At 41.4% G+C, this 25,072-nt stretch overlaps 1 protein-coding gene across 1 annotated transcript in view; it reads left to right on the top strand.

Annotated features, from left to right (window-relative positions):
- The window catches only part of gcn1 (GCN1 activator of EIF2AK4), a 123,692-nt gene that overhangs the window by 8,844 nt on the left and 89,776 nt on the right, over window positions 1–25,072 (top strand). The window contains exons 2-12 of the mRNA XM_048611272.1: window positions 1,265–1,367; window positions 2,830–2,893; window positions 5,485–5,616; window positions 10,121–10,229; window positions 12,767–12,865; window positions 15,653–15,787; window positions 16,941–17,009; window positions 18,323–18,431; window positions 20,858–20,932; window positions 21,219–21,347; window positions 23,705–23,755. Coding sequence (XP_048467229.1) covers window positions 1,265–1,367; window positions 2,830–2,893; window positions 5,485–5,616; window positions 10,121–10,229; window positions 12,767–12,865; window positions 15,653–15,787; window positions 16,941–17,009; window positions 18,323–18,431; window positions 20,858–20,932; window positions 21,219–21,347; window positions 23,705–23,755 — 1,075 coding nt within the window. The remainder of the gene's footprint in view (window positions 1–1,264; window positions 1,368–2,829; window positions 2,894–5,484; window positions 5,617–10,120; window positions 10,230–12,766; window positions 12,866–15,652; window positions 15,788–16,940; window positions 17,010–18,322; window positions 18,432–20,857; window positions 20,933–21,218; window positions 21,348–23,704; window positions 23,756–25,072) is intronic.

Raw genomic sequence — 25,072 nt, forward strand, 5'->3', positions numbered from 1 at the left:
CTATGCCTCCTGCAAACAACTGAAAGTACAAGAGACGGAAGATAAGGGCGGCACGGACCCGGGTTCAATCCCACCCTCGGGTGACTGTTTGTGTGGAGTTTGCACATTCTCCCCATGTCTGCGTGGGTTTCCTCCGGGTGCTCCAGTTTCCTGCCACAATCTAAAGATGTGCAGGCTAGGTGAATTGGCCATGCTAAATTGCCCGTAGTGTTCGGGGATGTGTAGATTAGGTTCGTTATAGGGGGATGGGTCTGGGGGGGATGCTCTCAGGGTCGGTATGGACTTGTTGGGCCAAAGGGCACGTTTCCACACTGTATGGATTCTATGATTCATAAAGAAGCGGCTTTCTGTTTTGTAAGTGGGTTAGAGTTTTCACTAGTAGAGTTATACATTGATGGTTCATAATTGTTTATGGACTCATAGAGAATCATACAGCATGGAAACTTTTCCTTCAGCCATGCCTAAGCCAACAAACACCAAACTATACTAATCCTGTTTACTTGCACTTGTCCATAGCCTATAGTGCCCTGGTTTATGGTTTTAAGTACTTGTTTAGATGTTTCTTAAATGTTGCAGGAGTACCTACCTCCACCACCCTCTTGGACAGCGTATTCCATATTCCTACCACCCTCCAATTCCCTCTAAAGCACTTACTCATCACCTTAACCTTGTGTTCTCTGGCCTTAGAATCATCTGCCATGGGGAAACGATTCTCATGATCTACTCTGTTTATGCCTTTCATAATTTTATTTACCTCAATTTTTGTATACTGTTCCCAGCCTTCTGTGCTGCAGGAAAAACAAGCCCAGCCTATTCAGTCTTTCCTCACAACTGGACTTTCCACCCCAGCAACATCCTGGTGAATCTCTTCTGCATGCTGTCCAGTACAATCACATCCTTCCGATAGTGTGGTGACCAGAACTGCAGGCAGAATTCCATCTGCAACTTAGCCAATGCTCTATAAACTCGCAAAAAGACTTCCCTGCTCCTGTATTCTATGCCCTATGTCTAGAATCTATTTATTTGCGATAAATAGTTCATTCTTGTTAAGTACAGAAACTTGGTCCATGCTTTTTGTCAAGTTGGGTCTAAAAGAGCAGTAAATTGGGGAATTCTACGTTCTTTTAAAAATCTTTTACAATGACTCCAGCAGTGGGGCTGAATTTCCAGTGCGCTACCTCTAAGGTGTAACGGAATACTGTGGGGTAAGTTGAGTACTTTAATTAGTAGAATGAAGAGTGACAACTATATGATTGACTTACAGGTTTCAGACACCCTCAGGAGATTTGCTGCGAAAGTCACTACAGCCAGTGTGAAGGAGCGACAACAGATACTTTCGGAATTGGGGAGCTGTGTCATTGGAAAAGGTATGCCTGCTGAATTGTTTCATCCCTATGGTGTCCAAGCGTCATAGCATTTTGTGCTGGCACAAAAGTGGATCCCAGAATAGAACTGTGGTTTTGAATGTCTAGCTGTTCCATGTTCTGTGGTGAAAATCTGGTGCTCCAGCTTGGAAGTATCTCACTGTCTCCCAGGGTGCCTTTCTTCATATTGGTTTTGAAGTGAGCTGTGTTGTCATCTTTATCGAAGCCTGCAGTAGTGTCTCAGTTGAGAGTTGTTTGTTAATGCTGCATTGAGCTCTGCTGTGATGTGATAAAGTGCAGGTCAGCAATATGCTCCAAATATCTTTTGAGTAGTGGTCAGATATCTGCCCACAAGAAAGGTTTGGGCAGAAAGCCAGACTGTAGTGGATTAACAGGTGGTCAGAAGATGAGGGAGTCTGTGGACAGCAGATGAAGGATCTCTGCTGCTGGGCTTCCTGTCTTTTTTTTCCTCTCAGGTCTGTGGCTGAAAACATTCTTTAAATGCAATTTCTGCTTCCTGTAGATCAGTTCTCCATTTGAGACTTTGACCTTTTGTGTTCACATAAAGAAAGAACTTGCATTTAAATAGTGTCTTTCACGAGTCATAGCATCCCAAAGTGACTAATGAAGTGTTTCACCAGCATAAAATAAGGAAACATAGTAACTGCCTTATGCGGAGCAGTCAAATAAGTGGCCAGATAATCTGTTTTCTCACTGTTGGGTGTAGACTGTTATTAGTTAGGATCCTTGGAAAAACCACCTGCCCTTTGACTAGAGATATATATGTTGACCTAAACAAGCAAGCGCTGAAACCTCCAGTGAGTCAAAATCCGTGATCCTGTAATTCAGAAGTGTGTACAATGCCCACTGAGTCAAGGCTGATAGAGATTTTTTTTTCCCACATTACCTCCATGTGCATTAGAATGAGGATTACTGTGTAGCTGAAGGCTTTTTTTTTCAATACTGATGCATGAGATGTCAATTCTATCTCACTTGAGAGTAATTCGTACCATACTCAGGACATTGAGTATGAGGGAGGGGTGGAGAGAGACAGTGTCACTGAGATAATGTCATTAGGCTAGTAATCCAGAACCTTAGCTTAATGTTCTGAGGACACAGGTTCAAATCATGCAACAGCTGTTGGTGGAATTTAAATTCTATTAAATGGTGGTCACAGAACTATCATAGATTGTGTTTTAAAACCCTTCTGGTTTTGCTTTGTAAGGAAGGAAGTCTGCTGTTCTTATCCATGTGACTCCATGATTGACAGCAAGACATGCAGTTCTAGGGTAATTAGGGATGAGCATCAAATGCTGGCCTTGTTAGCATGATCACATCCCAGGAAAGAATTCTGTTTTAAAGTATGTTAATATAGATGAAGGGGTGAGGGACTTTATTCCTTAGCACCTGTATGTGTGCTTGTGTTTATTGTTGTGTAACAGCTGCTTCTTATTTTTTCTTTCAGATTTACCTGATGCTGCTGTGAAAGGTTTATGCAAACTTTTCTGCTTGACTCTACATCGTTACAGGTTAGTACCAGAAATTTTGGTTCAAATAATATATTTCCTTCTGGAGCTACTGCACCAAAAATTGGAGCGCTCGATTCACTGTTTTATTAAAGTGCATGATGAAAATTGCTGTTCTTAATTGTCTTGAGAAGGTAGTGATAAGTCTGAGTGGTTTGCTTTGCCACTTCGGAGAGGTGTTAAGAATAAAATAAAAAGTGCTGGAACAACTCAGCTGGTTTGGCAGAATTGGAGAGAGAAACAGAGTTAACATTTTGAGTCCAATGTTTTTATTTCAGATCTCCAGCATCTGGTTTTTTTTTTTTTTTTTGCTTTAGTTTTGATAAGAATAAAACGTATTGGTATGGATCTGGAGTCCCATTTAGGGTACACCATGGGAGGATGGCAGGTTGTTTTTCCACAACTGATGTTAGTGAAGCAATTGGGTTTGTGTAGTGAGGTGGCAGGTTCATTCAGTTTTACTGATTCTCTGTAATACCTAGCCCTCTGGATTATTGTTCTGAGATTTATTTACATTTTTGGTCTAAATCGTAACAAAAAAAGCTGAATTCCAAAATATGATCTTCCCTCTATTATTTGATCAGAAGTAGGGATATTCACTGATGATGACACAATGTTCAGTACCATTCACAACTCCTCAGATATTGAAGCACTCTATGCTCATATATAGCATAACCTTGACAATATTCATGCTTGCGCTGCTAAGTGGCAATTAACATTTGTACCACATAAGTGCCAGACAATGACCGCCTCCAAGAAGAGATAATCTAATCACCTTTTTTTGACATTCAGCAGCATTTGCTGTTGTTGAATGACCCATCATCAACATCATAGCGTTCATCTTTAATCAGAAATTTAACTGAATTAATGAAATAAATAATATGATAAAAAGTGCAGGTCAGAGGTTAGGAATTCTGTGGTAATTAACTCATTTTCTGACTTCCCAAAGCCTGTCCAACACTTGCAAGACAGAAGTCAGGAGTGTTGTTGAATATTTTGCACTTACCTGGATGGGTGTAGCTCCAACAACACTTAAGACATTTTGACATTATCCAGGATAAAGCAGCTGCTTGATTGACATTTACCACCTTCAACATTTACTCCTTTCACCACTGATGGTTTGCGGCATCAGTATGTACCATTTGCAAGAGGCACTGCAGCAAACTTGCTGAGGTTCTTTTAACAACCCCTTTCAAATCTGTGATTTCTCCCAACTAGAAGAATAAAAGGCACAGGAATAAAATGGGAATAATATGGAAATGTGCCTACGAATGATACCATTTGCAAGTTCCCCTCCAATTCACAGACCATCCTTACTTGGATGCTACTGCCATTCTTTCACTTGGGTAAAAATCCTGAACTCCCTTTTTAATAGCAAAGTAGATGTCCCTGCAAATGTGTTATCCAGGTACTCATCAAGCTAGTGCAATAAACCAGCATCCATTTTATTGCTTGTATCAAACATCTTCATTTCTGGGGACCTATGGAGGCATGTGAAATTGCCCTAGGGCGATCTTCTCATCTTCCATCTCTCTGCACTTCATGTTGGTTGCTGCCCCAGCCACTATAGTCCCTGCATCATTCCTTATTCCCACCAAGTGGAGATCGATAAGGGAGTGTTGTTGACATTGTCGTTCTGGCTAGAATTTGGTGTCAAATTTGTTGTGTAGCTGATGGTTCTCACTGTTAATGATGTGCAAGTGGCACAGCAGCTTGAGGCAACTGGCAGACATATAGTTAAATTCAAATATCCAGAGGTGTCTTTGCTTTGCTGAATTAAATTTACCACTGAAAGTTAGGTTTGTTTATTTCCATCTAAGGACCCTTTTAAACAACATCATAAATTTTAAAATCATTGCCAGTCAATCTCTCTGGCACCGAAAATAGACTGTTATAATACTAGAGTCTCACTCCTTCAGATCTTGCCCCATCTAATTTGTACTTCCATCTCAGTCTTTGTTAATTTCACAATCTTTCAATCTGGTTGTTTAAAGAGATTTAATGAGTTCTTGCCCTGTTCTATTAGCTTCCTGACACTTTTCTTTCTTTACTGTGACATTAACAGCTTACATTTTCAAAAACTTGCCAAACAAACAATTTAAGAGATACTTGGCCAGGTCTAACTGATGACAGATGGCCTGTCTTGGCAGATTATGGTCCAGATTATAATTAGCATTGGAAGTCCAGCCATATCTTGGGTCTCCGAGTATCATTGCAAGCAAACTACTTTTAGCAAATTTTCTTTCTCTAACGGACGGTTTTCTTTTATGTCGGTGCTGCCAAGTTCTTGCCGCGAATTACATCATTATGGATTCATAGATGAGGTATGAGGAGATTAGTTGTAGATTTCCCATATTCTAACATATCCAAGAGATGGCTCTACGAAGTATTCTTTGTTATTCAAGTTCAAGTCTTCCTCCTCAATGGTCCCTCTGAACATTCAAAGTGATATGGAGCAGTAACTCCAAGTGCAGGTACATATAATATTCCTTCTAACCACATCGGTCTTTGCTTTGCAGTTAGGCTGCTGTATAGTAAGGCTTATGAAAGGTATGAGAATTGGCTAAAAGATTTGTTTTGATACCATTTGGCAGGGATGCAACATCACAAAGAGCCCTTCAGACAGTAATTCAGCAACTGGTTGAAAGTCATGCTGAGGCAACAACAAAACACCTGGTGCAATGCTTGCAGTCGACCGGGATCACCTGTAAGAATGGCAGTCCAAGGTATGCAAGAACAACGACCCTGAACTGAGAGGCTAGTGCCACAGAGATTTGTGCGGAGTTTTACAATTGCTTTCCTCCAATTACCGGTGGTTTGTTGGCTGTTGTGAATAGATCATCTTCTGAAATGGAGACTGTATGGTCTTTACAATTAATTTATCAAAATAGAATTGAAAAACATCAGAAACTGAACATCATGTGTCCTTAGGACATGTTGCACTGCAAATAGTATGTGACTGAGGTTAGAGATATACGACACATAGCCAATTGATGCGGAAAACTGCACCTCAAAACTGAACATATTGAGCCCAGGCTTGAAGTTGGATAGGTGTCTATCAGAGGTCTATAAGTTCTGAATCTGTTACGCAGCTTCAGAGCTGAACAATCAAACTGCATTATATTCATTTTAATTACTGTAAGTGGACACATATATACTAAATAATCAGTTTACATTAAACACGAGCAAGATTCAGCAAATGTCATTTATTTGAGTAATGTTTGACCTTTTATTGGTGAATGAAGTCATAACTGATTGCTGCAAGGTTATCACTTTGATGGTTCGGACCTAGGACATTGAAACTCTTTGATGCTAGTCGAAGTTTGTTGGTTGTAGTTTGCCAGAAAAAAAACTTCGCTACTGCAGAGATGCTGTCTAGGTAAAAGACATTTGTGTTTTTTGTATGAGGTGAGATCCCTAGCAGATTATGGTGAATCTCGATCAGATCATTCTTGAGACCTGCTGTCCAGTATGCTACAACATGAATTGATGGAGCACATACTTCGAGTAGAATAGAATAGAATAGCCTTTATGGTCACGTGCACTTGAATGAGTGCAGTGAAATGTTTATAATGTCACCGCCTTGCCACCATCTTAGGTACGGGGTACTTTGCTACAGTTACTTTCTGTGTTTGTTACAGAATTGAAAGAGTAAAAAAAAAGTCTGGCATAGGAATACAAAGTTTTAAAAAGTACTCTCATAACTCAAATGCCAGAATAGGAATAAAAAGCATCTTTTAAAAAGTCCTCAAATTATAGTCCTTTTCATTGAGCCCATGCCTGCCGGGCTTCAGAACACGAGGCCTCACTGCCTGGGCCTGGGCTTGGGCTCGGACTGCCTCCTATGCCATGCTCCAGCCCGCGACTCACCGCTGGGACTCGTTTCCCAGGCCGGGCTGGGATTGGATCCCCTCCTGCTCTCAGCACCGGCCTGTGACTCGCCTCCGGGACTCACCTCCCATGTTTGCATAGTCTCTGACTCATCTCCTGCACCAGGCTGGACTCAGATTTGCCTTCATTTTCCATTTCCTCCAGGTAAGTTTAAGAAGTTAAATTTTGGGGGGTGGGTGGGAGGGAGAAAAACTATTGATAAGATCAGAGAAAAAGAAATTGGCAAAGCAGAGCACCTCCGCTTGGAGTGTCCTACTCTGCCGTCATCTTGGACCATCTTTCTGACTTTCCAATCCAGAGAGATTGGGTGATGGAGAGAACTCTGAATATGTTATTGTTTGTGTGTGTGTGTGTTTAATGTAGATTCAACTGTAATTTTCAAATGGACATTAGATATACATACCTGAGAAGAACAGAATTGCAAGATTATTGGAACTAATCAGATAGCTCTTTCAATCACTAGGCACTGATGTGATGGCTGAAAGAACTCATTCTGTGCCAGGAGGTTCTGGGCTGCCAGTTGAATGTTAATTAGATCCCTTGATTTACAATGTGAAAATAATGTAATCCGACTTACAAATTAGGATCAGAAGTAGGCCATTCTTTATCTAAAGCCTGTTCCACCATTCAATAATGACTTCTGTTTGGATTCCATATTTACAATCAATAACATTTGATTTCGTTGCCTATCAAGTGGCTATCTATCTCTGGCTGAAAAGTATTCGATGACCCTGCCTTCTGAGATTCAGAGTTTGAGTTCCAAAGTTGCGCACCCCTCTGAGAGAAAAAAGTAAAAACCGAAAGAACTGTGGATGCTGCAAGTCAGGAACAAAAACAGAAGTTGCTGGAAGTTCAGCAAGTCTGGCAGCATCTGTGAAGAAGAAATCAGAGTCAACATTTCAGGTCCGGTGACCCTTCCTCAGAATTGACGGTAGCTGGGAAAACGTCAGTTTATGTGCAGAAAATAGGGAGCGGGGTGGGGTAGGGAGTAAACGATAGGATAGAGCCCGAAGAGCCCTCAACCGAGGATTCCCCAGCACCGTTGTTGACAGGGTCTGATCCATCTCCCGCACTTCCGCCCTCACCCCTTCCCTTCCACAACAGCGAGAGGGTTCCCCTTGTCCTTATCCACATCCAGAAGATCATCAGATGCCATTCCCGCCACCTCCAGCAAAATGCCACCACCAGACACTCATTCCCCTCCCCTTCCGTCCCTTGTCTGCCTTCTGCAGGGACCGTTCCCTCCAGGACACCTGGTCTACTCTTACTTCACTCCCAACACCACCCCCAACAGTGCTATGGCACCTTCCCCTGCAACCGGCGAAGGTGCAACACCTGCCCATTTACCTCCTCCCTCCCCACTATTCAAGGGCCCAAGCATACCTTCCAGGTGAAGCAACACTTGACCTGCACTTCTTAGAATCTAGTCTGGTTCGCGACAAATGACTGCACCTCCCAGTCACGAACCACTTCAACTCCCCCTCCCACTCCTTGGACGACATGTCCATCTTGGGCCTCCTCCAGTGCCACAACAATGCCACCCGAAGGTTGCAGGAACAGCACCTCATGTTTCGCTTGGGAACCCTGCAGCCCAATGGTATTAATTTGGACTTCACAGACTCTCAAAATCTCCCCACCCTCGACCTCATCCCAAAGCCAGCCCAGCTCGTCCCCGCCTCCTTGACCTGTCTGTCTTTTCTCCCACCTATCCACTCCTCTCACCTCAACCCCCACCCCCACCTCCTACCTACCAGCCTCATCCCCGCCTCCTTGACCTGTCTGTCTTCCCTTGACTGACCAACCCCCATCCTAACTCCTCACCTACATTCACCTTTACTGGCTCCATCCCTGCCCCCTTGACCTGTCTGTCTCCTCTCCACCTATCTGCTCCTTTATCCACCTTCCATCTGCCTTCCCCACCCTCTCTTTTTTTCAGAATCCCCTTCTCCTCCCCCATTTCTGAAGAATGGTCCAGACCTGAAACGTCAGCTTTCCTGCTCCTCTGATGCTGCTTGGCCTGCTGTGTTCATCCAGCTCTACACCTTGTTATCCTAGAATCTAGTCTACTGCATTTGCTGCTTACAATGTGGTCTCCTCTACATTGGGAAAACAAAGCGTAGACTGGTTGACCACTTCGCAGAACATCTACATTCTGCTCGCAATAAAGACCCTGAGCTGCCTGTTCCTGCCACTTTAACACACCACCCTGTTCCCTGGCCAACATCTCTGTCTCTGGCTTGCTGCAGTGTTCCAGCGAAACTCAACACAAGCTGGAAGAACAACCCCTCATTTTCTGCTTGAGGACCCTGTAGCCCTCTGGACTCAATATCAAGTTCAGTATAATTTTAGGGCCTAAACACTCCCATATCTTAGCCCCCTACCCCACACTCCAGGCTTTGTTATCACCTAGCCTGCCATTTCGCACTACTTATTGTCAGTCACTAACAGTCCCTATTAACAACGATTCACCCTCCTAACCAGATCGTTATCAACTCCGTTGTCTGTCCAACTGCTGATCTCTCTCTTTGGGCTCTATCCTATCATATACTCCCTACCCCATCCCCCTCCCTATTTTCTGCGCATAAACTGACGTTTTCCCGGCTACCATCAGTTCTGAGGAAGGGTCACCAGACCCGAAACGTTAACTCTGACTTTTTTCTTCACAGATGCTGCCAGACCTGCTGAGCTTCCAGCAACTTCTGTTTTTGTGAGAGAAAAAGTGTTCTCCTCATTGCTGTCCTAAAGGGGCAACTCCTAATTTCAAGAGTATTCCCTGTCTTCTGGATTCACCAACAAGAGTAAACATCCTTTCTATCCCCACCTTGTCAAGATTGTTCAGGATCTTCGATGAAATTACTTCTCACCTTTGCCTCTGTCTTGAGTGAGGGTTGCATAACTTTAGAACTCTGCTTTGGAGACATGGTAGCAATGCCATTGAATATTTTGAAGCCTCAGGTAGATGATTCTTGTTTGGCAGGGGGATTTGCAAAAGAAGTTCCTTTGTCACCTTTCTTTGGAGGTAGAGAAAAAATACTCCAAACACCGTTATCACCCTGCAGCTCTGAGTGGAGGCACAAGAATCAATAAGTCTGTCAAGCATAGGAATTGCAGAGGAACCAGGCCAGGGAGTGTGTGGAATAATACAATTGTCAATTTGAGAATAATGTCCACCATCTACCCTACCCAATGATATGCTGGGTGAAAGGAGCTTTGGATGTATCAGTTACTGTTCGGGGTTATTTTTGAGCCAATTCTTTTTCAAATATGTGATCGTAATACTGAAGTCATTAACACTTAAGCATGCACTCCCCCCTCTACCCCGCTTTTCTCTGTCAACAGTAAAAGCAGTGCCTCAGCAGCATCCCTTGCTCTCAACTGGACGTTACTGCTGGTCAAGACGGCATTCGCAACCCCTGAAAAACGAGCAACCGAGATGTGGATAAAGTTGGTGAGTATCGGGATATGGAAATGGCTGCTTTTTACATATGGCTACTGAGGCAAGGGTTGGAGGGCAGTGCAATCTTCAGAAAGTGCACAGAAGAAACGAAACTGCAGTTTGTTGAACCTTCATCTGTAAGGCAAGCAGCTTGGGCTGGTGAAGAAAATAAGATGTGTAAATGATCAGCATTTTTGCTCATATAATCTTTTGGAAGGGAGCAATGTGAAAGCTTGTTGCATGACATCGCAGGGAGTTAAAGTGAGATGGAGCTCATGCTAGAGTGGGAAGTACACAGATTGTGCAGGAAATGGGTATGATGAGTTTTTTATATTCCATCTCGAGTTCCTAAAGCTGCTGGTTTCTTTCAAAGTATGAAGAGGATTGCTTTGCTTCCTAGCTGAAATGTCAGCCTTCCCATTTGTTTCATCAATTCTTATTTGACCCATCTGTGAAAATAGCTCCTGTCTATAATTATGAGGCAAATTCTTATTAATATACAATGATGGCTAATGGCCAGAACTCCCCTACTCTCTTAATAGTCCAGACGAGAGCAGAAAGGACCTTGCTTTAGCATCTTATCCAAATGATGACACTTCTGACAGTGCCGTATTGCCTCTACTGCAGTAGAGTGCTTGCTTAGAATATGCCTATGGCATTGGACCTGAACTGATAATCTTCTAAGTCAGAGGCAGGAGTGTTGCCTAATATCCATTAGATGCTTTTACGGAAATTCACCAAAGATCCTCATGCAGCACTTTCCAACTCATGAGCACTTCCATCTAGAAGGATAAGGGCAGCAGATACATGGGAACATCACCAGCTTCATGTTCCCCACCAAGCCACTCACCATCCTGAATTGGAAATAAATCGCTGTTCCTTCAATGTTGCTGGGTCAAAATCCTGGAATTCTTTCCTGAATGGGGTTGTGGGTCAACCCACATGAGGTGGACTGCAGTGGTTCAGGAAGGCAGCTCACTCACTTCTCAAGAGCAACTAGGGGCGGGCAATAAATGCTGGCCAGCCAGCGACACCCACATCCCATAAATGAATAAAGGATATCGGGTGGTAGGATGGTGAGACAGAGAAGCTGTGGGAACCTGACATTATTGAATAACAAAATGGTTATAGAATAAATGGAGACCAATTGACCAATCGCGTTTATATTAACTCTCTGCAAGTCCAGCTCCATTCCCTTGCTCTTTCCCCACAGCACATTTTCTCTGTTCCGGAGCTTATCCAGTTCCTTTTGAAAGCCATGATTGAATCTGCCCCGTCACACTCGGGCAGTACATTCCAGATCCTAAACATTCGCTGCATGAAAGAAAGTTTTTCGCATGTCGCCATTAGTTTTCTTAACAATCACCTTAAATCGCTGGGCTTGGCTGTTAGATATTAGAAGCATTTTCTCATCTTTTAATCTGTCCAGACCCTTCATGATTTTTAACACCTCTACAAAATCTTCCCAACACATCTTTTTTGGGAAAACGGTCCCAGCTTTGCCAATGTCTCATCTCTGGAGCCATTTTATTTTGCATCATCTCTAATGCCTTTAAGTGCAGTGTCCAGTGTTGAATATAATACCCTAGTTAAAGCAAAATCAGAGGTTGATAAAGGTTTTTTGTAACGTTCTTGCTTGTATAATGCTTCAGTTTATAAATCCAAGAATCTTTACATACTTTAACCATATTTCAATCTTCCTGCTGCCTTCACTGCTTTGTGCACTTATACTTTGCCCTTGTACTGAGTCCTTGCAACCCTTCAAAATTAGCAAATCAATATTGGCTTTCCATAATTAATGCAACCTTGTCCAAGTGACTTTGTTTTATTGCGGATTATTGTTCCTAAACAAAGATCTCTCTGGATTATTGTTATATTGTTTATATGAACAGAGATGTGGAATTTTCAATTTTCCTACCCTCTGGCAAGACTAAAAGTAGATAGGATGCATTTGATGGTGTAATCATCCAATCAGGTCCTGGTGACTTAACTTTCAATTACAATCAGCCTTGTTTCTTTTTTGTCATTTTTAATCTATCCTCTGTCTCAAATACCAGCTCTTTCATTATGACTTTTTGTTGGCGTCTTTTTGCTCACAGAGTACCTCACCCTTATCCTCGTTCTCTATATAATTCCCCTGTCCAGTCCCTAATTGACAAGAAACTAGAGAAGCTCAAGCCTGATCCAAATCAAAAGGTTGCACAGATTAATTGGGCCTCATAAGTGGACATTCAGATTCACAGTTTAGTATGTCTGGTGTAGACAGTGAAAATTCAGGCATTGATGCAGTACACTCTATCTTTCTAGTAAGAGTTGGTTTATGTTTTTAGGCAGAATGCAGAAGCCTTAATTCTGTCTCTAGTTCAGGGGAAGCTATCCACTTGCACAAATATTTCATTTTGAAATAAAGCAGCAAAAACAAGCCTGTGAATCAAACAATTTGAATTTCATTGGATGTTGCCCAGGAGTTCATGTAGCTTTTTCCTCATTTATGAAGTTAATGCCATTTTAATGTTGATCTAACTGCAATGCCTTGTGTGTCCTAATAGGTGGATGTACAGTGCCTGCTCCTAACAGAGGTTGTGGGTGGTGGTAACAAGCACACGGTGAATGGGGTCCTGAAGAAACTCAAACATCTATGGAAAGAGGTAAGGAAAAGATGGAGTCGGTAGGATGGAATGATGCCTGGATCAAGGGGCAAGTTAATGACTGCAGAATGATATGAGGGAAAAGGGTGAGGCTGAGTCATGCGAGCACAGTTAACAACAGCTTGTGACTGTATTGTATGCAAGGTTATCTTTGAAAAAAACCTGGAGAAAGCTGAAATGATGAAAGAAGAGAAATTTCTGTGAACACACATGGTCCCTGGCTTTAATATCCTACATCAGTATTGTGATGGACAAATAATATTGAAATACTTCCACTGAATGAAGAGTTCTGCATTCTGAGTCTTCTGTTGGTCAAAGAGCTAAAAGTGTGGCAAAGTCAGGGAAAGAGCGTTTTGATTTGATAATTGCATTTGAAGTTAAGTTTTCACTGAGATCATTTTCTGCAGAGTTGTGGAAAAGAAAATGGACTTGCATTTTATATAGCACCCTTCACAAGCTCAGGATTTTCCAAAGCACTTCACTGAGAATGATATTAGTAATAAACAACATATACAGTTCTAAAGGTAGCGCAGGAAAAGAAAGACCTGCAGTATATGTGCACAAGTTGTTGAAGGTAGCAAAGTAGGTTGGGAATATGTTAAAATAATGTTTTTGGGATTCTTGGCTGTACAAGTTGACCAAAGTGTGCAAAAAGCAAGGAAGTTACAATGAACCTTGATGAAACACAGGTTTTACCTCCAGTATAATATTGTGTTGAATTCTGAGTACTGGCCTTTAGGAAGGTCATGGAGGCTTTGGAAAGGATACAGCAAAAATTGACAGGAATGGTTCCAAGATCAAGGTCTCTCTGTTAGGAGGGTACATTCTTCTCAGAAAATGAAAGATTTAATAGAAATTTGACAGAGGTGTTCAAAGTAATGAGTAGATGGTGAGGAGCTATTCCCGTTGGTGGAAGGATTATGAACCAGCAGTCACAAATGTATGGTGACTGGTAAAAGAACTAAAGGCAGGAGAGAAATATATTTTCGTTGATGCAGTTAGTTGCTATGATTTGGAATATATTGCCTGAGAGGGTGGCAGAGATGGATTCACTTATGACTTCCCAAAGGAAACTGGATAAGCCCTGAAGGGTTGCAGGAAAAGGGCAGGGAAGTGGGACAGGCTAAATTGTAATTGCATAGAGTTGGCTTGGGCATGACGGATGAAATGGCATCCTCCTTTGCTGAAAATGTTCTATAACTTCTGTCGCTGTTGTAACGCAAGAAACACAGGCAAATAGTAACGTGATGATTAGTGTTTTGTGATATTTCTTGGAGGGATAAATATTAGCCTGGATGCTGGGAGACAGGGCTTGCTTTAATGAAAGTGACTAAGGACATCTTGTGTGATTGTGACGAGAGTAAGTATCCCTCAACGGCCTCTTGACCTGTCTGCAGCCTTTTGGAACAGTGACTGTGCTGTCTTCCTCCAACATCTGCACGTTGTTCAGCTGGTTGGCACTGCACTAGCCTGATTTCAACCTTATTGTAGGAGATCACTTACAGCAGCTTCTTTTCCTGTCCCACACCATTACCTCTTATGTCCTCCAGGGATCTTCTCTTAATTCCCTCCCATTACTCATCTGCCTGCTGCTACTTCATCTGAAAAAAGTGTTCGTTTTCACATGTAAGCTGAAGACACCCAACCCTACCTCAAAAGCATCTCTCTTGACTTCTCTCCTGTTGTTGTTATGAGATTGCTTGTCTGATACACCATACTGAATGAGCAGAAACTTTCCCCAACTAAATATAAGGAAGAGCTAGATTATTGTCTTCAGTCCCTGTTACAATTTCAATTTCCTTGATGCCTAACCTTTTCAGCCTTTGTTCTCATTTGCATCGTCTTGTTTACCCAACAGCCCTGTTCACCTACATCGACTCCTATGAAGGATGTCTCAATTTTGAGATTTTCACATTTGTTTCAAAGTCCACCCATGGTCTCGTGTCTCCAACTCCACAAACCTTTGAGATGTCTGTGCTTATTAAACTAAAGACCTAAGCATCCCAGATTTTAACTACTCTACCCTTGATAATGAAGCCTTCCATTGTTGACATTCTAACCTCTGAAATATCCTCCCTAATCCTCTGCTGTCTCCACCCTTCTTTTCTCCCTTAGCATCGTCTTAAAATCCATTGACTTCACCAAATCTTTGGCCGTTTGCCCCAGTTTGCTTTATGTGGCTCAGTGTTTGACTTCACAATCTTGAAACATCCTGCCCTGGGTCAAATTTTGTTTTAGGAATGATATAAATATAAGTTGTTGATGACAACTCCTCGGCTGTTCTTCAGAATAGGGCATTGATGTGTTTTATGCTCATCTGTGAGGGTGGATAGTGCTTTGATTAAATGTAACCTTGAAAAAACATACTACCAGCAATGTAGTACTCCCTTAATGCTGTCCTGGAATGTATTCCTAGATTCTGTGTGGATTCAAGCAAGAAGTTTAGTGTTGGTTTACAACTGACAACTCCTAATGTATGGAGTCTGAATTTCTTTCAAAGGATGACAGTTGTATGAGGAAAGCCATCTCCCATTTTCAAGCGAGCTGCATCAACTAGTGCTAGTGGACCAGAAATTACAGTCACCCTGTCTGAAGTTCAATTCTAACATGAGTCCGACAAAATGTGGCCTTGCTCAAAGATGTGCAGTGCACTGCTACACTTAGTCCCAGTCTCAAATATCTATACAACTGTAAGGGAAAACACTCTTGAGCATCACAGATTCATTGCACAGCTTGTCAGTCTGGTGCCTTATCCATTTTACCTTTATCTTCTACTTCCCTTTACAGAACCCGGACCTTGCACAGCAGTATTTGGCAACAACAGTGAGCCTGGAACCAAATCCACTCCATTTAGCCATGCTTGGAGTTTTAGTGCAGTACTTTACAGACCAGAAAGATATTGCCACCATCAACAAGCATAAGGTATTTAACCCCACCTTTGTTTTCCAGATTTTTGGGAACTTTGCCTTGCAATATTTAGGATTGAATGGAACCATTATGGAGTCGTTTTAATCACAGCTTACCCCATGCTAATCATGACTCAATTCTACTGTATTGTTATGGGTAGATGAGTCTCCACAGGAATGCAAGCAGAAAGTGCTAGAAATATAGCTGAAGAAGGGCTGTATTTGACAGAAAACACTAACTCTGTTTCTCTCTCCTCAGCTGCTGTGGACCTCCTGAGCAATTCTAGTACTTTGTGGGTTTTGTTTAAGATTTCCAATGTCTTCAGTTTTTTGCTTTGATTTTACGAACTTAGCTGGATTTGAAGGGATGTCAGTGACTAAGAGCTTTATAGGAACTGTAGAACTCTGTCTCTTCAGCTGACAGGCAGTTAATTTTCAGTTTCTTTATACCTTAACTCCATCAGCTTGACTTTTTAACTCTTGATACCCTTGTCCAACAAAGAAATTATCAACATCAGTTTTGAGTTTTCCTTTGGCTGTCAACCTTAATGGTGAAAGAGTACCAGATGTCCACAATCCTTTGTGTGAAGAAGCGCTTCATGACATTATTTCTGAATGTTGTAGCTTGAATCTTTAAGTTTATGCACCATGTTCTAGAGGAAATGCTTTCTCTCACTCTACCGTGTAATTTTTTAAAAAAATTATCATATACACCTCAATTCAGATTGACCCTTAATTTTCTGTGTTCAAAGGAGTTCAAGCTAGTGGATGCACCTAGCCTTCCTCATAAATCCATTTAGCTACAGCACTATTTTGGTAAATCTGAGCTGTGGTTTTCCCTAAGCTTCATTCCACCCACTGCAGATGGCATACAAATGGGCCCCTCTTAAGTCTAAGCATGTACAGTATTGTAAAAAATTTAGGCACTTAAGGATACATTCAGAAGATAAATGAACAAGAGTGTTGCCTTCATGGCCAGTATGTCATCTGGCACTGCACTATGCAACCAGTGTGTGCCAAGGAATTCTGAACTTAGTGAAGGGACGCAATTGTGGTGATGCCATAGGTTTGTCTTGTCTATATTGAGATTGTTTTCAAATGATAGTTAGGTGCGTTGTTCAGTTTTCCTGGACAAAGGATGACCGCTCCTCCTCTTAACTGTTTTACAGAATCAAATGTTAGACCTCTACATGAAGACGGTACTGATGAGCAAGACCAAACCTCCAAAATATCTTCTGGTGAGCAACAATTTAACATCACTTAGAACATTTGTAAGAATTTAAGTAAAATCAGCACGTGATTTCTTTAGTCATTTGTAAGGATTACATCTTTTTATTTTGTGTTTGTTTAAAAAAAAAACTGTGGACTGGAATGAGAAAGAGCTGTTTGAAAACCAATATTGTAAGGTAGCTGCAGTTTTTAAAAGTAAATGTCCAGACACCCATGGCAAACATTATAACCACAGTTTGAATAAGCAGCAATTAAAGTTTGAGTTGCAGGCACTTTGGAGCTGAGGGGGTGTACAGATGTAGCTTGTGTTGATGACAAGGAAGTTGTTCAGTTTCTGGCCTAGTGAGCAGTTATCAATGATAAATAACTCTGTCAGCAACTTTGTGTTTGGTTCTCAGTAACTGAGCAACTTGGAGCTGGGAGCAAGCTGCAGAGAGAGATAGAGAGAAGTGTTCAGTTCTTCCCCACATCAGTAGTGGCTCTCTGTTCTGTGCAGACAAAACTTACTGTAAACCAGAAGAAAACCAGTTTATTTTTCCTGCAAAGTTGTTGTAAGCTGTGACTTTTAACTGATAAGTCAGACATATTTTGGAAGTGAACTGGTTACCTTGTGTCTCTCTCCAATTATTGGAGGCATCCAGAGAAAGCTAGTTGAAGCAATGTGCTGGCCAGCAGAAGAGTTATAAGGATCGTCTCAACATCAAAAGTTGGGAACAAAGATTACTGAACTGTCTTTCCAGTTTATCCCCTCTGCCCAATAACCAGTTCTTCCTGTGTGTTTGTGTATGTCTGTGTAAGGAGGAGTTGTAGTTACCAGTGTTAAATGCCAATGGCTTGTGGCTGTTTACCCCGAACTAGAGTCTAATTACTTGCAATAAATAGTAATTCTTCTTCGATTCGCTGTTTTCTATCGATCTGGGTCTGAAAGTTGGGTAAATAGGGGACCTTCATGTATTTTATAAAATATTTGCTTTTTGCGATGACCGCAGGAATTCTGGGGTTCAATTTCCACCTTACTGAGTCGTAACACATTTCTCTGTCATTTAACTGTCCATTTGGGGTCTCTGTAGCCATGTTGGTTGCGACTGCTGCCCTGGTCATCTTGGTGTGTTATTGACCAAAACTATGAAACAGAACTAGAAACTTTCTACTTTTTATAAAGGCTTCATTGAGTCAGTTGGGGAATAGGATTAATTCCAAGGAATTCCATGTGGTGCTAGTTTATACGTGACCGCATAACAGAATGGAAGGAATATGTATTTTTGTATCATTTAGTGCTGAAATGATTAATGGTGGAGGCTTTACTGCTTTGTTTTCACAGGAACGCTGTGAACCACTGCTTCGCCATGTGTCCCATGAGGAGTTCAAGAGCTCTCTGCTCCCTACAATGCATAAATCTATCCTGCGTAGCCCAGAGAATGTAATTGAAAGTAAGTGAGGTGCATCTGGGCCTGCATTATTGATATTTTATGCTACAGGTTATCTCTTCTCTACCTCTAGTTCTTGAATATAATCAGACATCTGGTATCTCAGAAACTTCACTAGACCAGCCATGCAAACACTGGCTGCAAGGTCAGGTCAGAGGCTAGAAATTCTGTGTGAGCAATTCATCCGATTTGCTAAAGCCTGTTCATCTCTACAAGGCACAAGTCGGGAATGATCAACGCTTGTCTGGTTCACTGCATTTCCAACAATATCTAAGAAACTTGACACCATTTGGGGGAAAATGCATACTTGATTGGCAACCCAATCCACCAACTTCAACATGCGCAGCCTGTCTCATCTACAACATATACTGCAGCAACTCATCAATGCTCCTTCAACTGGATGCTTCTAAATCTGTGACCATTACCACCTAAAAGGCCGAAAACAGCAGACACGTAAGGATACCACTATCTGAAAGATTCCCTGCAGGTCACACATGATAAAGTGGAAGTAGAATATCAGAGAAAGCGAGCTGGTAATATGTTTCAACAATTAAATAGGGAAAGAGTAACTAAAACTAGTGTTGATTGTGTAGAGAGTGAGTCCAGGCAATCGATACTGCAAAAACCAATAAATTGTGGAGGCTTTGACAGGTAATCTGTATCTGTCTTTACTGTAGAAAACTTAAGAAAATTTTCTAACTGGAAAATTGAGGGCTAAAAGAGCAGGAGGAATTTAAAACAATCACCAGCACCAGGAAAAAGGAGGTAGGACATTTTAAGGACCTAAAATCTGACCATTTCCCAAGATTAGATGGCCTGCATTCAAGGATCTCAAAAGAAGTTTCAACAAATTGAGAAATAGCTATCATAACACCATTATTCAAGAAAGGAGAGAAAGGCAGAAAGCAGAAGGCTGTTACCCTAACATCAGTCATAAGTAAATTGCTAGAATCCATTCTTAAGGAGGTTATAGCAGGATGCAGTAAAGTTCTGCTGCATGTGGGGCATGCATTTCTGACAAATGTCACAATTGATGATTTTCACAAACAACACATTCTGTGCATGTAGTGCACACTTCTACTCCATGAATTTCTTAACCTATCCACAGCTTAAGAGAGAAAAGATTAGATTCTTGCTTGGCAAGAAAGGTGTACAGTACGTGTTACATGGACAAGCAAGTTCAGAAAGGTCAGACATGCAAATGAGGATTTTACTATATTTGGAGAATCAGCATGAGGTAGGAAGAGTCAACATGGTTTTATGGAAGGAAAACCATGAATTCTGGAAAGTGGGTCAAGAGGGCTAAGAGTATTGCGTGGAAGTTGAGAATAGTGGTGGTGGTCAGCATTGCCTCATTTGCTGTGGTGCCTGAGGCTTTTACTCAACTGCTGATTTCCTTAAAGCCACAGTTTTAAGCAGGCTTTAGACCTGCTGGGAAAAGTACTAAGTAAATTTGTGTAAACCCAACAAGAATATAGGGCAAACAGCCCATGTCTGCATAGTCTGGCTGGCTGATCGCACTCTTGTAGGAAATTGTGCAGCAATATGGGCAGGACAAAATTGGCAATTGTTAATTTAAACATAAGCACATTGTACGTGCATTGGGATTTGGGTTCAGTAATTTGTTGCACCCCACTTCAAAATATTGGGGCCATTATATCCATGGAGGATAGCTAACTTAGCATAGACTAGGAGTTTAAAATTTCACTTGGTTTTTCAATCAGTTGTTTTCAGTGATACAACATCAAGTGATGTTTTAAGTGACCCTGATAATGTAACAATCATAGATAGTAGGAACTGCAGATGCTGGAGAATCTGAGATAACAAGGTGTAGAGCTGGATGAACACAGCAGGCCAAGCAGCATCATAGGAGCAGGAAGGCTGACGTTTCGGGCCGAGACCCTGATGATAACCCTTGTTATCTATGTAACAATCATTGCTGTGTTAATGGCACACTCCCCAGCGGTCAGAAGGTTGTCGGCCAAAATCTAGGCTGATCCTCCAATGCAGTAACAAGGGGATTTTGTGTTGACAGACATTCCTTCTTTTAGAAATGTTAAGTTGAGGCTGTGTCTCCTTCCTTATGTTGATAGACAAAACCCTGAAGTATTATTTACTAGAGTCTGGGTGTACTGTCTAATGATGTGGCTAATATTTATCCCTCAAATAACAAAAGCAGTCTATCTGTTTTTGATCGCACCTTGTTTATCAGATGCTTGCTGTGTACAAATTGTTGCTGTCTTTCCTACATGATCACGGTGTGGTGTACTTTATTGACTGTGCAACAATTTGGGACATGCTACGGTTGTGAAAGGTGCTATATAAATACAAGCCTTTCTTTCCTTTCTACTTTATTGTTCAAACTACTGCTGAGTGAAGTAATGTATTGAATTTTTCTTTGTTTAACAATCACTGACTTTTTTTTATAGCCATCTCCTACTTACTATCATCAGTAACCCTTGACCTTAGCCAATATGCAATGGACATTGCCAAAGGCCTTGCAAGTAAGTGTGAAATCGCAAGCCATCTAATGAGTTGTCCTCTCTTTTTTTCATATTAATAAACGAACAACTTGCATAGATTTACTAAATTGTTAAATTCGGTTAAGGTCTGATTGTAATTATTTTGTATATTTCTCGGTCATTGTCCAGATATCTTTTAAATTATGAAAAAGTAATAAATTAACTAATTAGACAAGCTTCTTTTAAAATTTATAACATTAGATTATTGCAAGAAATTGTGTTTCAATTAGACTATCCTAGGTTTGTAACTTTCTTTTCTATACCACAGGCCAACTAAAGTCTAACAATGCACAACTGATGGACGAGGCTGTGATAGCTTTACGCAACTTAACCCATCAATGCAGTGATCAAACTGCTGCTGAATCTCTTGTCAGACACCTCTTTGCCATCCTTGGGGGTAAATCATTACAGAACAGAAATCCAGGAAATCTTATGCTATTTATGTTATGTTTGTTCTTTCCGAGTCATTTTAATGTAGTAATAATTCTGGCTGTCTAACTTAACATGGTAGTTAGGTGCTGCTGTAGTAGCATGAAATTCCTTGTACCATTTATTGCCAAGAGATTATCATGTGATAGTGGTCCTCCCAGCTTAATGTACCTAAGGGCTCAAGTCCAGCTGAATTCTTTCCCAGTAAGATTCTCTGCTTTCTGGCTTGGATCATCCTCCTTTTGTTTCATTCACCTCATTTCTGTTGCTTTTCTCAGTTCTATCTTATACTGCCTTTTGTCTTCTGACACTACACAGTCTTTCAAACCTGATTCCCAGTTCTGTTTATACCCTTCTCCATTTATTTTCTTCAACATCCTAACCTGTGGCGCTTTATTTCATCACAGTACATTTCATCAAATGCATTTCTAGTTCACTTTTTGATTCCTGCCATTTTCAAACCCAGTCACCACCTTGTTTTTGCAAGATTCTTAGTTCTGTTCTTATTTGTTTTATGCCCTGTCATGCAGTTTCCCTTGGTCTTTTTTTAAAAACAAATTGCTCACTTTTGCCTTGTATTTTTCTGCCCCTCCATTTCATTGCTTTGGCCTCTATTTGCCCTGCATTTTTGGAGATCTTTTACTGTGTTCCTTTCGTATAATGTTTCTTGCCTACTATACCTTCTAATTTGTCTTTCATATTTTGACCCCAGTTTGCAGCTGTCTCACTGTTTTCTGTATACTAACACCATCCCAAAATCTTCATACATCCCCAATTTATCATTGCTCCAATACTCTTGCAATTTTTTTTCATCAGCCTCAACTACAGGCTGCCCCTGCATTTCATGACTATACATAACATGCAGCACCACCTCATTCCATCCTCTGTATTTTCCTTAACAATATTCATGACCCTGATAATTCCTCACTTTCTCAGTCCACTTAATTGCTTATCCTCTTGTATTCCAAGCTGTCTGTACCCAGGAAGTATATTGTGTTACCGATGCTAATGGATGTCACCGTGTTTGTGTACGAAAAGTATTTTGTTTTTGTGGGGCAGTGAAAGAAGAAATTCACGGGTAGAATATTTCCAAATACGTTCAGTTTTCTATTCTGTGTGTAATGCTGGATGCAGTGACAGGTTGACTAGTTAACTAAAAGTCCCCATTTCCAATACCAGATAACAAATGCAACTGGGTAAGGGCATTGAGAGATAAACCTGTAATTGGACAGTCGAAGTGATGGTGTTGGACTGGGGTGGACAAAGTCAGAGGTCACACAACAGATTATAGTCCAACAGGTTTATTTGAAATCACAAGCTTTCAGAGCGTAGCCCCTTTATCAGGTAAAGTGAGAGAGAAGTACACAGACATAGAATTTACAGGCAGAGAGATCAAAAGATCATACAAATGGTGTAATTGGCATGTTGAATAATAAGTCTCTTGATGATCAAAAGTGTCAGCAGGTGTGAGTAAAGTGTCAACAACTGAATAACATAGGATGACCTATAATCCAATTAAATGAAGCAGAGAGATAATTAACAATAAGGTAGTGCTGGAGACAACCCAAATGACTGGAATAACATCATAGGTATAGGAGTCGCATACTGAGGGTCTAACCAAAGTAATAAGTAATCCAAAATTGTACAAACAAATTAAGGTAGAGAGATCATAACAATTTATCAAGGTGACGGTGTCAAAAGAGGACAGTAAGGAAGATTTTACAGATACAGAACAGTGTGGTGGGGTCACATGTAGCACGGCATGAACCCAAGATCATAGTTGAGGCCATCTTCATGGGTACGGAACTTAGCTATCAGTTTCTGCTTGGCAGTTCTGCGTTGTTGTGCATCTCGAAGGCCGCCTTAGGGTACGCTTACCCTAAAATCAGAGGCTGCGTGTCCTTGACCACTGAAATATTCCCTGGCTATGAGGGTGCATTCCTGTCTGGCGATTGTTGTGCGGTGTCCATTCATCCATTGTTGTAGCATCAACCACAACATCGCACAACCCTGCCATGGCAACCTCTGAAAGGCATGTCAGGTCATTGACACGGCTACTACCATCACATGTGGGAACACCACCACCACATACATAGCAGATACTCGTGTGACTTTACCAATGTTGTCTATCTCATTCACTGCAGCCATGGATGCCCCTAGGCTTGGTATATTGGTGAGACCATGCAGACGTTACGACAACGGATGAATAGACACCATGTAACAATTGAGTCCCTGCGTTGTTAAATGCCTTCTTTAAATGCATATTTGTTAAACAGATTCCTGATTATGGCTGCTAACTTCTCTGTCATTTATATTTTCCTGTAGGTTCTGAGGGCAAGCTGACTGCTGTATCACAGAAGATAAGTGTGCTATCAGGTTGGTGCTTTAAGTCGCTTCAAATAAAATTAAAGAAAACCAGAAACCTGTTCATATAATCTCTAGTAATTATAGAAAAAAATGGACATATTGCTGAGGTGTTGTTTCCTGAATTGGAGGGATTTTGTGCGTAACTATATATGAATCAAGTAGCATAGTTCAGAATTTTGTTGCACTGAGTGTACTGAGCAAATTTTTATCCAAGGTACTTTTACAAATTTGTTTGAGTCCAACTTATCTCTGCTTTCTGTCGACACCAAGGAAGCGCTCGTGTGAGTGCTGTGGTGCACGTTCCGAAGTCTCAGCCTGCTGAGTACTGATTTGTCAGAAACCTGAGTTGTCAATTTAGTTTTAAGATCTTATTCTTCTTATTAGCAGCTTGTAAAAACTCTGCATATTTTGTTTAAGCCTTTTGTTTAATTGCTACATGTTTTAGAACTCATTATGTGCTGCTTGAGAAAGAGGGAGGCGATGATGTAGTGGTATAGTTGCCAGTAACCTAGAAATGTAGTTAATGCTCTGTGGATCAGGGTTCAGTAGGTGGAGTAATTTGAATTCTAAAGCAAGTCTGGGATTAAAAATCTAATGATGACTGTGGAATCACTGTCAATCCATCTAGTTTACTAATGTCCTTTGGGGAAGGAAATTTGCCATTCCTACCTAGTCTGTCCTGCATATGACTCCAGGTTCACAGCAATATGGTTGATCTTCACTGTCCTCTGAAATGGCCTAGAATCCAGCAATAAAAAGTCTCAAAAACAGACAGACTGATCACCTGGCATTGTCCCAGTACTGGAAACAACAACAGCAAATTCAGCCTTATCAACCCTGCAAAGTCCTCCTTATCTAGGGGGCTAGTGCCAAAATTGGGGTAACTATCTCACCGACTGACACAGTCACGCTACTGCAGTTATACCTTAGAGATAATGCCCCTGACAGCACCACCACCGTCCTTGGATATGTCCTGTCCCATCAGCAGGACAAGCCCATCAGATGTGGTGACACAGTGGTATAAAGTGGGAGGGAGTTGGGAGTCCCCAACATTGACTCCGGACCTTGTAAAGTCTCATGGCATCAGGTGAAACATGGGCAAGGCAGCTTCCTGCTGATTACCCTGTATCCTTGGTGGTACTCCACATTGAACACTACTTAGAGGAAGAACGGAGGGTTCCAAAAATGCAGAATGTACTTTGGATGGGGACTACATCACCAAGACTGGCTTGGCAGCATTACTCTTGACCAAACTAGTTGAGTCTTAAAAGACATGGCTGCTAGACTGGGTCTGTAACAGGTAGTGAAGGAACCAACATGAGGCGG

The sequence above is a fragment of the Rhincodon typus genome, chromosome 24 (assembly GCF_021869965.1).
Source record: "Rhincodon typus isolate 14 chromosome 24, sRhiTyp1.1, whole genome shotgun sequence".
Taxonomy (NCBI): Eukaryota; Metazoa; Chordata; class Chondrichthyes; order Orectolobiformes; family Rhincodontidae; genus Rhincodon; species Rhincodon typus.